The sequence below is a fragment of the Numida meleagris genome, chromosome 2 (assembly GCF_002078875.1).
Source record: "Numida meleagris isolate 19003 breed g44 Domestic line chromosome 2, NumMel1.0, whole genome shotgun sequence".
Classification (NCBI taxonomy): domain Eukaryota; kingdom Metazoa; phylum Chordata; class Aves; order Galliformes; family Numididae; genus Numida; species Numida meleagris.
The window spans coordinates 43,555,172-43,568,558 of NC_034410.1; the positions used below are offsets into that span (position 1 = coordinate 43,555,172).

At 38.0% G+C, this 13,387-nt stretch overlaps 1 protein-coding gene across 7 annotated transcripts in view; it reads right to left on the reverse strand.

Annotated features, from left to right (window-relative positions):
* ULK4 (unc-51 like kinase 4) overlaps positions 1 to 13,387 on the reverse strand; it is a 221,747-nt gene that overhangs the window by 40,142 nt on the left and 168,218 nt on the right. The window contains exon 36 of one of the 7 annotated variants that reach the window (XM_021389307.1): positions 4,142 to 4,280. The exons of the other annotated variants lie outside the window; for them this stretch is intronic. Coding sequence (XP_021244982.1) covers positions 4,269 to 4,280 — 12 coding nt within the window. The 3' untranslated portion in view covers positions 4,142 to 4,268. Of the gene's footprint in view, positions 1 to 4,141; positions 4,281 to 13,387 lie in introns of those variants that run through there. 7 annotated transcript variants of the gene reach the window in all.

Consider the following 13,387-nt stretch of genomic DNA (forward strand, 5'->3'; position numbering starts at 1 on the left):
TTTCTTCAATCGATTTTACTACTTTTGTATAAAAGCTGTGACAACTCTTTTATAAGACACCTCAATACTTCAAGCATTAGATCTAGAAATCTATTAATTATGTAAGAAATGTATAAGCTGTTTCCCTAAGTTTGTCTCCAGGATTGTTGTGCCAGTGAACTGAGGTCCAAGACGTGCCACTCGAGCACCATCTCTGAATTAAAGAGCTAGTCTTTCTTACATCTGGAAGTACATAATTAAATATGGACAACAGTTTCCTGTTTAGTCTGTCCTTTGTTCTACAACTGGCATCTGTCCTGAAATCTTTTGTACTAATCTGACAAAATTAGACCGACTTATGATAAGATACCACATCTATAAGCATGATTGTCCAGGGAATGATTAAAAAGAGAGGGCTCTCTGATCCACTCAAATACTATAAACTTGCCTCTTAATAATTTTCACTTTTTCTCTGATTAATCCTTCATCTTAAGTTTCCAGGCAAAAGCAAGACTACCCTGAGTATCATAAAAACATACAACTCAATACACAGAGGTGCTGCTTGCAACCATTATGTGGTGCCCCTGGAGACCACCCATATGTACCTTCTACTCTGTAAGCGTGGTGCCAGGTCTGGCAGGGGCACAGTCACAGCACCATGGAGGAACCCACACAGAAAATAGTGCTGCTCATCATTCTGAAGTAAGGTCTGCCTGAGGTTGCAGCTAGACCTTACTCAAGTATAATCTTTAATTAATTTTTCCCTACTATAACGTTATGTATAAACTACAAAGGCTGCTCCAAAAGCAATGCCTCCTATTTTATTATGTTGGCCCACAATATCAGAGGTGGATGGTGGTGGTATGGCAACAGAGGCTGAACCTTCCTACCAGTATTCCATTACATGTTGTTGCTGTGTGACAGATGGCAGCAGAGGGGCAGTCTGACAAAATGGCGTCTGATACAGAAATGTGTCTGAAGCAAAGGGGTGGAACTGAATTCCTTCATGCAAAAAATATTGTACCCACTGACATTCGTCAACGGTTGCTGAACATTTATGGAGTCCAAACAGTGGATGTGAGCATAGTGAGGCAGTGGGTGGTGAGTTTCAGTGGCAACAGTGGGTCACCTCCACTGGTGGAGATTTTTCCCAGCGAGGCATTCAGGTTCTTGTGCATCACTGGTGACAATGCATAGCTAATGGTGGTGACTATGTCGAAAAACAGTGGTTTGTAGCTGAGAACTTGCTCTACCATACAGTGTTATTCTGCTTCTTGTATCCGTTGTAGTTTCCATGGAAATAAATAGGAGGCATTATTTTCGGAGTGACCCACATGTTACTGAGTCTTCTGGATAAGGGTTCAATTAAAGTTGCCAGAACGTCTCTAATCTCACTAATAATGTGACTGCGGCTAGAAAACGTCCCTACGAAGACCTCATCCAATGATGATGCTGTAACACATAGTGGCTTTGGTGCCTCTTTTCTCCTCCTATAGTCTTCCTAAATATGTAAGATCTCACTGGAGCACAAACCCTGCTATGGACATTATAAGACAGAAGTCCAACTCTGATCCAGCTTCTTTGCAGTGGACTGGAATTAGCACCCATGTCCATTGGAGGGCAGAGGAACAGAAAGGTGCATGAGGAATGCTACCGTTTCCGGTCTCTTCTCTTCCTCTTTGCTAGAACAGAGACACTGCAAGATGAAACTCATAAAGTTGCAGGAGGGAGTTGGGCCAAAGTAATGCTGCTGTGGTGACAGGCTGTGCAGAGTGGGGCACAAGACTGCTATCACTCTAAAATCAGAATCTGCGGTAGCCTCAAAATCTAATGTGTTCCATATTGTTTGGGAATCACATTCAGAACTTCAGTATTACCATGGTATTGAGAGACTGTTTATCACTGCTTTGTATTTGACACCTCTAATAGTTTCCAAACATTGTTTTATTTCCTCCTCACATACATGTATTCAGCAGTAGTCAATGCTACTCCTTTCACATTCCACTCCACATCTTGCCACAGTCCTCTGCACCTTGCCTTACTCTCAGGTGTCCTAGAGTCATTAAATCACTGTCAGTGTGATTACATTTGCATTCTACTTTCTCATCCAAGTCAAACTAAAAGTTTCATCATTTTTGAAATCCCTGAAGTGCTCTACAAGGTATTGGGCAACAGCTGAATAGAACAAGCTTGGCAGATTTACATTTGGTTATTATTATTTTCTAGTAGAGATGGACCGATTTGGTTTGCCTCTCTTCAAAGCCATTTGAACTCTGTGGATGAAAAGCTTGAATAGGTCATTATTAAGTTCATCATCCATTTAAAACAGTTTGTTAAAAGGGGAGTTAAGCAAAAGATACAAACGCAAGATATAAAAATAAAAAAAAAAAAAAAGGGAAATAAATACTTTTGCTAGGACTCAAAGGAGCCAAAAATTTGGGATGCAAAATAAGAAGAACTTTTTGTAGGCCTGATATTCAGGAGTCAGTAATTAGCGCCTTCAAAGAAATAAGATTTCCTGTGGAATTTTTGCAAATGAAGTTGGAAAATTAAGGTACTTCAAACTTATCAATTTTAGAAACTTTTAACTATTATGTAAATGGAAATATTGAAAGTAAGAGAAGTTATCATTTAATGAGAAATTTTTAGAGGATTAAAGAAAACTGCATATGCTTAAAGGTGTACATTCACAAGCATATAACAGTATGCTAAAGTAATTATGTACTCTTGAGATCATAAACAGTTATGCAAAATTGAAGTATGAAACTGCAAGAAGGGGAAGAGGATCTTGTAGGAACCTGCAGTGGTCAAAATTAAGACGGGAATAGATCTTAACATTCTTGCTCCTCCAGATTTCAACATCAATTCCCACAAAGCTTTCCATTCTCATTCAACAGAGAAAGAAAACAAAAAGTAAGCTTCAAGAAAGGTCAGGAGCATTTGGTTCAAGAGCTGAGAGAAAAATCAAAAACATGCGAGTAGAGGTGGAAATGTCGAAAAAAAACACATGGGGAGCAAATGATGAAGGAGCAAGGATATGATATAGAGACTAGAAGAGTCTCTAAAATCATTCATTATTAAATAAAATCACCTTCGAAATGTAATATGTATTACATCTTGGAATTCCAATTACATGAATAAATTGCATGAGCACCTCTCTGATGTCATCAGAGCTCCTCAGTGGAGCAACAGTCCACTCGAGCAATCCTGAGGGCATGTTATTTCTTAAGTCTTTCAATGACAGCTGTAATTTGCTTTTCAGCAGTAAGAATTTTCCTCACCATCCTGAAAGAATTACTGCTATATTAGCAGAGTTGGAGTTACACCTATCTGACTGATATACGTGGTGCAAATTACTCTCAGCCAACTTATCGTTACGGACTTTGAAAATAAACGTTGTGTGCCATTTCATGAATATATCCCCATTTATATTGCAAATACATAAACTGAAATTTTGGTTTAAAATGAAAAAAAAGGGGCACAGATCTTTATAAACAATTATTCCTTTTTATCACATACATTAAAAATTGCTTTTTGCCATATTTAAATAGCAGTAGTACTTTAAAGAAAAGCAGCGGTATGAGCATGTGCTAATATACTCATTTCCATGGGAATTATTCTATCATAATAGATTAACTTTTTTGTTTTTAACATGATTTGTGTAGACTTGCACTCTAATGAGAATAAGCAAAACACAAATACTCATTGAGGGGTCTTAGATAACATTTTCAGGTAGATTCGATGCTGCTTTCCCAGGAAGTCCTGCAGAGCTGCTCTGCTCGGGCACACAAGCCAGCAGTACAGGCTACAGCTTCTCAAGGACATCCTGCTGCTACCTCTCCCCAAGCCCACCGTGAGGAGAAACTCTGCCCAGGGCACATTTTGCTTAGCACAGACAAGGGCAGGTTCCTGATATCATTATCTTCTAACACAATTCTAATATGTAATAAATCCATACATTACAATTACCATGGGTTTACAGCATAAGGATTGGATTTCTATCCATAAGGTGCAATATTCTGCACTTTGGAACACATCATTTTGACCTGTCAATGTATACTCGGGTTATGCTCTACAACAGTTCTCCTGTAATTACATACACCAGTATTTTTGCTATAAAAAAAAAACAAAAAACATTTCAAATCACTGGAGCTATTTGATACCGTAAAATGTCATGCACCCGATGATCCATCTTCTAAATGATTACTACCTATCTCTGGCAGAGGTACACTTTTATTGATGTTAAAGGACACGGGTAATCAGTTGCTTTTCACAAGAATTCTTCACTCTCAAAATGCCCCCTGAAAGATCCAAAAAGGCAAGCTGTATAAGCAGAGTAGAGCTGGTATGCAGATTATGAGATATTCTTATCATCATATGAACTCATCAACCAGGCATTATATCCCAGAGAAAGCATCTGCTCTGTGAAATTTAGGACAGTAATTCACAGTCCATAGAACATCACATCACCAGAAATTACATTTGTTATAAATGTATAATTATGTTCGTATAAAAACATTGCATTTTAATAGTTTAAAGAAATGACAGTGCTGGGCACTGTATAAATGTTTAACTAGTCGAATCTTCGTACTTTTAAATGTGGAGGTTTCATCACTGAAGATGTTAGATTGAATCACGGCTTGAACTGGGAGGGGGCAAATTATGGTAGTAATGTACTGAAAGCCTAATCTCAATGCATACAAATGCTATTTTTAAACATAACCTTGTTTGAGAACACTTACATGAATCATGGACTTATCTGAAATTGTGCAGCATCGTGTTCATAAAGCCCAGATATGGTTATTATTGCTAGGGATTAGAAAATGAGTATGGGCCCTCTGTTTAAGAACTTGACAAGTATGCACTTTACGTTAGTGAGTACGTCAACCAGCCACTAGGTTCATGAGATATCCAGGGATGTTAAATGTTTTGAGTTCTTTCATCGCATCTATGCTGACCGATGCCTCTAAAATAATTTTCATCTTTGATCTTTCCAATAAGCTCTAACTCCTTAAACACTGCCTTCCTTTGACCTCATATGGTCATACTGCTTGGTCTCATTTTCAAGACGAGCATACTTTTTGTTGGATCTGTGTCATATTTTTACTCACAATTTCCCTCTGACAGCCTATATTTGAAACACCCTATGAATCTACATCTCCAGTGCCTCTATGGCCTCAAGTTGCACCAGGGGAGATTTAGGCTGGACATTAGGAAATTCTACTTTTCTGAAAGAGTGGTCTGGCGCTGGAATGGGCTGCCTAGGGAGGTGGTTGAGTCACTGTCCCTGGAGGTGTTCAAGAAACATTTAGATATAGTGATGAGAGAGATGGTTTAGTGGGGTTATTGGTGGTAGGTGGATGGTTGGACTGGATGATCCTGTAGGTCTTTTCCAACCTAGCTAATTCTATGATTCTATGATTCTGTGATTCTCTCACGTGCCTCAGAGTCCCCACACATCCTCAAAGCTTGATGGCCAAGCACTGTCTCCTCCTACAAAATAACCCTATAAGCACTTGAACTATATTCCCTGTTTACCTGCACCCATACTCTACATCAGTTAAACCAAGCTCTTTGTGACCCGCAGATTTGCTCATGACATGATTTTTGAAAACACAAGCTTCTCAGCTTTCACAAAGTAAAAATCAGATACCATATTAAGGCACAGAACTTGAAATACATGCAGAAGTCAATAGAAAGAAACATTACCAAGGAGAACAAGGAAGTGCTGAAGTTTAATTAAGGGGATGTGTCAAGCCCTTTGACTCTGGTTTTGTATTAGGTCATTTAGAAGACAAAAGAAGGACCACTGCTTCCCAGTAGGTAATGTAATTACATTAGATTTCTTCCCAGTAAATGGTAGTTAATTTTATTTACAGTTAAATTTTTACTTATGTACTGAAATGCAATGGACTACTTCACCCTCAGAAAATTTGCCAGCACAGAGACTGAGTTAAGTGAATAGATGCAATAAGAAAAGGAGATTTTGTTGAAGGTTTCAAAATAGGACTTTGCAAGAAGTCACAATGAACCTGGTTTCTATGTGTACCTCTATCTCATCTTCAACACGAGCAACGAAAAACTTTCCGAGTTCTATTTTCTGGTAATGGCTTCACATTAAGACTATATAAAGATTAAGGATTTTGAAATACTGCTGTGACTATAAGAGTTTAACTTTAGAATAAAATGAATATACTTCAGAATTAGCAGTCAGGAGCAAAGAGTTACACTCCCATTTTTGCTTTCACAGAACTGAACACTGCCCAAGCTTTATAAATGATGGTCACCTTTGTGTCAAATTATTTCCTGTTTGAGAGTGTTGGTGGTAGGCAATTTCTTGAGCTTATTTTGAAAGCAGGTAGCACACTGGATTGCTCTCTGGAGCAAAAAATGACTTTTTACTGTGTCTGAACTGAGCTTACCACAATGAGGTCCTGTTCTACCAGCAGTAATGCAATTCAGTTATGGTAATAATGATAGCAGTAACTACTGTTTATATGCTCCCATTAATGGACACCAGAAATATGTGCACCAGGTATTAACATTCCAGCTGAGAAAATATTTTTGATAATTTAATTGTACTTTCTTACTGTTGGTGGGATCATCTTAAGCAAAATGTATGATATCTATTATTTCTAATGTGAGGACCATTAAATGTTTTGCAAACATTAAGTATCATAGTAGCCTATGTGAGTAGGTGAGTAATATTAAAACATAAAGCTACCAGGACAAAGAAAAAGCATCAAGAGTAGGATCTGTCTAGCTTTATACTAGAAAGATACCGGCATCAAACAAACACTAAGGACAAATGAAGGAAAACCATTAATATGGACCTCTGCTTGAACTTCTGAGTTGGGAGCAGGAGATGTCAATATATGATTTGCTAGCAAAGCAGGTGTTTATCTGTTTGATGGAAATGCCAAAGTGCAGTGTGCTCTCCTCGATATGGAGGAAACACTTCGCATTTATATATAAGCACTGACAGCATATTAGTCATGGTAGACGTGTAAATGTATAAAACAAAACAGCACCTCTGGATTATGACAACTATGGCTATTCCAGACATATCACTGGCTGAACAAAAAAAAAAAGGAGAGAGATCTGTAGCACATCAAAGGTTAGAAGTCCCAGTAACAATCTCCTTAATCAAAACTTTCCATGCTATGCAAATTTCTACATGCCTCAAAAAATGCTGAGTTAATTGCATTTTAGAAACATCTTAATCATCCAATTTTATGCATCGCTACATAATTTTGTGATTTTACCACAGGTTATAATAGAACAGGCTTGTTGTGTCCAGTTATCAGCTGGAGAAAATAAAATCCCAGCGTAGATCCAAAAGTTGAAATAAAATTTTAGTTCTCACAGCTAAAATTTCTCAGCACCTTGAGCTGATAATACTTCAAGTTGCATACAAAAAGAAAATAATATGCTGTGGTTTAACACGAACATAGGAACACATACCATATGATAGAAAGGGAATCAGAGTAAGGGTACCCAGAGAAGTACAAAATTTACACAGCAGAAGAGGATATTCTGACACAGGCAGAAAGTCTGTGCAACACTGTCCCTTCTATGAGAGGAAATAACCAGAGCATTCCTGTACCATGCAGTGCTTTGGACCAAAAAATGGCAAACTTTTCTGCCATCTAGTATCAGCCACAGAACTTCTGGACAGGATCAGAAGTGATAAGATAGGGGAAGATAAGAATTCCAGGAATTGCAGTAGTGACTGACACTTGCTGCCCATGGATACCTATCCTGATTAATTTCATAAGACACGAGGATAAGTACTGAAATAATCGAAATACACCCTATGGCTATACAGCTTCAGAATGAAGAATTTTGGCTAGCTGAAAGAAGATATGGTAAAATTCAAAGGAAAGTTAATCAGAAAGAGAAAACACGTAACAAAATTCTCTCAGTGCCCTAACAAAGTAAGTCTAAATACTGAAATATTCTTCCCTCTCTTCCAATTAAAAAAACAGAGGATGAAAATGTAAGAAAAAAAAAAGGAAAAGCTATGCTATTCTTAATATCACGCAAATAATTAAAAAAATAATAATCCCATTATGGGAGTTTGTATTGCTTATAGAATGTTTGAGAAAAAATAGAGATGCTCAACAAGCTTTGTTCAAAATCATACTTTTTCATTGACTAAACATCTCCTTTAAAACTGCTGCTAAAAACGCTTTAAAGTTTTTTAAAAACTCTTCCTCCAGTATTCAAGAAAAAAGGACAATATTTCACTTCTATAGAAATTTGGCAGAGCCCATAAGATATTACCAAAGTTCAAGATACAGTTAAAGTGACTTTTTTATTAAAAATAAAACACCAAATGGCTATGATAAGCTGATCAATTATGAACTCCATTCTCTGTTCTGTAAACAATAAAGACAGCAAAGGGGCTGTACCACCAAAGGCAAGTCAGCCTGCTAAATGCTAGATTTGTTCAAATTATACTACTTCTATTGAAATCATTGTTTAATTGCTGTTTGAATTGATGTATAGACCTAATCATAACTGCTGTAATACACCTCAGCTGTAAACTCCATGTACCGCTTCTTGACGAAAGGGCATGGGATGGCCAAGAACAGTGGTTCTGATGCCCAAATCTCCATGTTGGTTGGCTGGTTGAGTTATGGGGTTTCTTTTTCAGAAGTTCAATTAATTTTCATTTCAGTCAGAACATACGTAAAATTCACCAAGCTGTATTTAAAACCCTGCTTTGCAACTAGGTTAAAGCCAGCAGGACAGGAGGTGGAAGCGTACCTCTCTCACTGTCTGCAGGCTCTCTGGGCAAACCTGGGAAGGGGTGACACCCAGAAAGGCAAGCAGTCCATCGCTTTATTGCAGAGCCTGCAAATAGGATGGTTTAAGGTTACCAAGCAACAGCACTGCAGAAATGGCCTCCCTGTCTGCAATCTCTGGAAACGCTCTCAAATTTCATTAAAATCTGTCTGTACCTATTACGTGAAGGCCTGTGAAGAGTTTGTAAACAGGGGGAGCCTCTCAAGTCAGAGGAAAGGAATAAAGAAATGAAGTGGCATTAGCCACTATGAAATGCTTCGTCCTACCCAAGGATGTTCTTCTGCTGCGGACTGAAGCCACCTGAAGATGTTCTATAATGAAGAGATGCAAGCCTGCTAAGAACTTGAAAATAAGCAGTACTAATGAAGGGTAGAAATTGTTTGTATAAGAATCATCCAGATAGTAAGAAGATGTATAATTTCAGGAAAACATATCAACAGCTGGTGCACTTATAACAAGCATATATAAACACATCAGTAACCCACAAGTGAGTATTGTATTCAGTCGAACAAGCATCTCTGTTATAAAATCACCCCTTAGAGCAATGAAATCATATGGATTGCTTCAGTGAATAATTTAAGTAAAGGTATTCTTAAAAGATCTGGATTAGGAGAAAGATGTGTAAGAAGTTTTTCGCCAGTTAACTGAGGCTATTTGAGAGAAATACGCTCTCAGAGCAAGAGATGTGCCAGCAGGTTCATTAGCTTTATAAGCTCTGGAGAAGCAGACTGCTGGGAACTGCCACACAAGCACCTCCTTGTGGCGCTGAATACTCAGAGCTGAAGATGCAAAAGGGACACTGAAAATCTCTTGGGATTTTGCTTTCTCTTCTCTGAGGCAAGCTCTGTGCAGATATATGTACCGGAGTGTACTGAGGAGGAAAACTCCAGTAAGAAATTTAACTTTCAGAGGGATTGCAGAGTTGTTACCCCATATAAGACCGTATCTCTTTTCAAGCTCTAAATGTCTTTCCTCTGAATGTGTAATCAGTGATTAAGATAATGAGGATCTAGTCTGGGAACTATCACAGCAATTTTTAATAAATTTATGGACTTTTGTCATAGCGCATGTACCATGGTTCTGGCCTTATCTTTCTACACAGCCTAATACAATTTGAGAAATCCTCCTACATATCCCCCACAGGGTATCTGACACACAGATCACTTCTTAAATGTCTTAGTTGCTCAAAAATAAAGGATGAACTGCTTTTTGACAGTTATGATATGCAAATTAGTGAAAATCAGGTTCTAGAAAGAAGATCAGAGGAAAAAAAGTGTGATTTAGGTGGAATTCAAATATACTTTTTGACAAGTATTTAAGGTAGAAGTCACAGAACAGAAGTTCACTCTGCACAGTGAGCGGAGAACTGCCCGTTAGAGCCTGATGTTTATTCTTTTTTCTCAGAGGATTTTTTCCCTATTAACAAATGAAATTAAAAAATGCATTTTCCCTTGTTTTGAAAGATGAAACATTTTATTTGCCTGTACCAAACTATAATCCCACAGTGATTATGTGTCCAGTGAAAAGGCATCGACTAGTTCTGAAAAGTTCTGTTGATAATCACTTGCTCTTACATTACATACTAGATGTTGATTTGAGCTGGCAGGTAGACATCTTTTCTGTGGGGAAAAAGAAATTAAAATCTTCTGAGTAAAGTATGCGAAAGTTGAACTATATGCTTCCCCTATGAAAATCTCTCCCACTTCACAAAGAAGTACTTTAATGTAGGTGATTTACTGGACTGTAACAAGATACATTATATTCTTAAAGCAAAAATGAAGTGGTAAGATAGCGGTTTCCACAAAGGGTGGCAGGAGAGGCTTCCAGAACTAAAAGATGAAACAAGACCACTCTTCTGACGTCACTGTTCAGTTACACAGATGTCGCTAAAAATGGGTATCTGAATAGCAGTATTGTCTAACCCAAGATGAAGAAACCAGAACAGCAGAGTTAGCAAAAGGGCTGAAGGAAAAAAAATCTGTTTCTTTGATTCAACAATTTTATTCAGTTTCTGTCCTTTGTATCAATGCCAGTGGGAGAACATCCCTGAAAAAGACTGCTTAACCTGGGCCTGACAGAGTCAAAAGCTTTGAAAGCTAGGAGACACTTACAAAAACATAGAGAAGATGGCCAGAGCTGCCTCTTTAAAGCTTTTCAGTGATCCTTTCTTACACAGTTTAAAAAGTTAGCTGAAAGTACATTTTTCTGTTTTTAATTCTTATGATTTCTTTTTACAATAAAATCATTTCTTCAACATTCACAATCTATGGCACCAAATGGGATTCACCCAAGAGTGCTGAAGTTACTGGCAGAAGTGATTGCCAAGCCACTTCCAATAATGCACGAGCAGTCCTGGCTACACCAGGGAGGACCCAGCTGACTGGAGGACAGAGAACATAATGTCCTACATGAAGGACAGGAAAGAGGATTTGAGGAATCACAGGCTGTCAGTCTGAGCTCAATGCCAGGGAAGGTCATGGAGCAGATCATCTTGATTTGACATCACATGGCACAACCAGGACAATCAGGTGAGCAGACTCTCGCCATGGGTTTGTGAGAGACAAGTCATGCCTGACTAACCTGATCTCTTTCTATGATGACGAGCTCAGAGGATGAGGGAAAGGCTGTATGTTTACATAGACTTTAGCAAGACATTTGGTACTATTTCCCACAAACTTCTCTTCAAGAAACTGCTGACGGCTGCTTGTGGCTTGTATTATGTACTGCTTGCTGGCGGGATGGCCAGGCCCAAAAGGTCGCTGTGAATGGAGTTACATTTGGTTTGACAGCTTGTCTGCAGTGGTATTACCCAGGGGTCAGTACTGGGTCCAATTTTGTTTAACATTTTTACCAGTCATCTGGATGAGGGGATCAGGTGCACCCTCAGTGAGATTACAGGCAACACCAAGTTAGGCAGGAACGGCTTGAAGGTAGGAAGGCTTTTCAGGGACCTGGATAGGCTGGATCGATGGGCCTTGTCCGGTTGTATGGCATTCAACAAAGCCAAGTGCTAGGTGCTGGGGTCACAACAACCCATGTAGTGACACTGTTTTGGGGTGGAGTGGCTGCAAAGCTGTGCAGAGGAAAAGGATCTGGAGGTAGTAGCTGGCAACGAGAAAAAGGTTCTCAACCAGAAAAAAACCCAAAAAGGTTCTAATCATGTACCTTGCATCAATTAGTAACTGTACTTAAGATTTCTTCTTGACCTAGTCTGGCCTCAATCTGTATTTCTGTTTACTAAATGAATATAACAAAATTGTAGGGCAAAAATCAGCGAAGAAAGTGCTGCAAGAAGTTTCTTTTGCTCTGCACTCAATTTGCTGGACAAGTCTGAGAAATGAGAAATGATCACATCAGAAGCAAAACATCAACTCTGACCAAAAAACCTTTCCATCTACTGGAGGCGAAACCCTCATGAATAAATACTATTAATCAAAACAACCTCAAAATATAAATTTCCACTTTATCAAGGTAAGACAGTCTTGTACACTGAGAATTTATCCGACGTGGTTTTAAATTAAAGATTCTGATACTGGGAGATGCATCTCCACTGGCCCACTGGAAATATATGAGACTCTTGGACAAAGACTAGCTAGTCTTACTGCTACGCCATTTTCCTACTTCCAGAAATACATATCATAAAGACAGCTATACCATAAATACACTAATTTCTTTTTATAATATCCCCATCTTGTGTAAGCAATACCTGTGTCTCTGATATCAAAGTTAATGTGATCACAGATTGAAAAGATGCTTTGTACAAGCAATTGCTCAGGTATGAGCAATTTATGAAAAAAAAATTGAAAAATGCCATTCAAGGCTTTAAAATTCAGCATGAACAGATGACGTGGGCTGAATCCTTGTTAAATAGATATCATTATATTTCTATGTCTTTTGTGATTATGACAAGATAATCATCTCCTCTGAACAGGACATTTTAAGGTTTAGAGAAATAATGTACGATTTAATAAATAATCTGTCAAATTATCTATGAACCTTGCTTTCAAAAGAAATCCTATGATCTCATTAAAGAAATTACAGAAAATCTGCCTGATATAAATAACAAGTACCGGCATCACTGGTATACAACTGAGAGAATATAAAAGCATAGGAACTTCCAATATTCAAAAGGTGACAGTATAGCTTTGTTCTCCTAGGATAGTCAATAGAAATTTCTATGTTAAATATCCTGTGTGCAGGGTCAACTTTTGAATCATAGCCTTCAAAATGGAGGGAAATGCAACCATTCTGTAGCTATGGTAAAATGAAATAATCTAGATATGTATATTACAGCCACCTTTCCCCTTCTTTTCTTCACACTTTTTTTGCCTCTTCTGTTTTTGCAGAAAAGAAAAAAGAAAAAAAACCAAAACTCTTCTACCCAGCATAATGATTACACAGAAAGAGAAGCAAATGTAGAAGGAAAAAATAAATAGAAATTGTCTTAATTATTTTTGTTAGATTTTTCTTTTCTTAAGAAGAGCATAAGGAAATAAAGGCGATGAATAATTCTTAGGATGATAACGCGAATAAGAGAAACTTCCAATTTCAGTTTTCCATACTTGTGCTTCTTCTTGGGAAAGATACAGATGAGCAA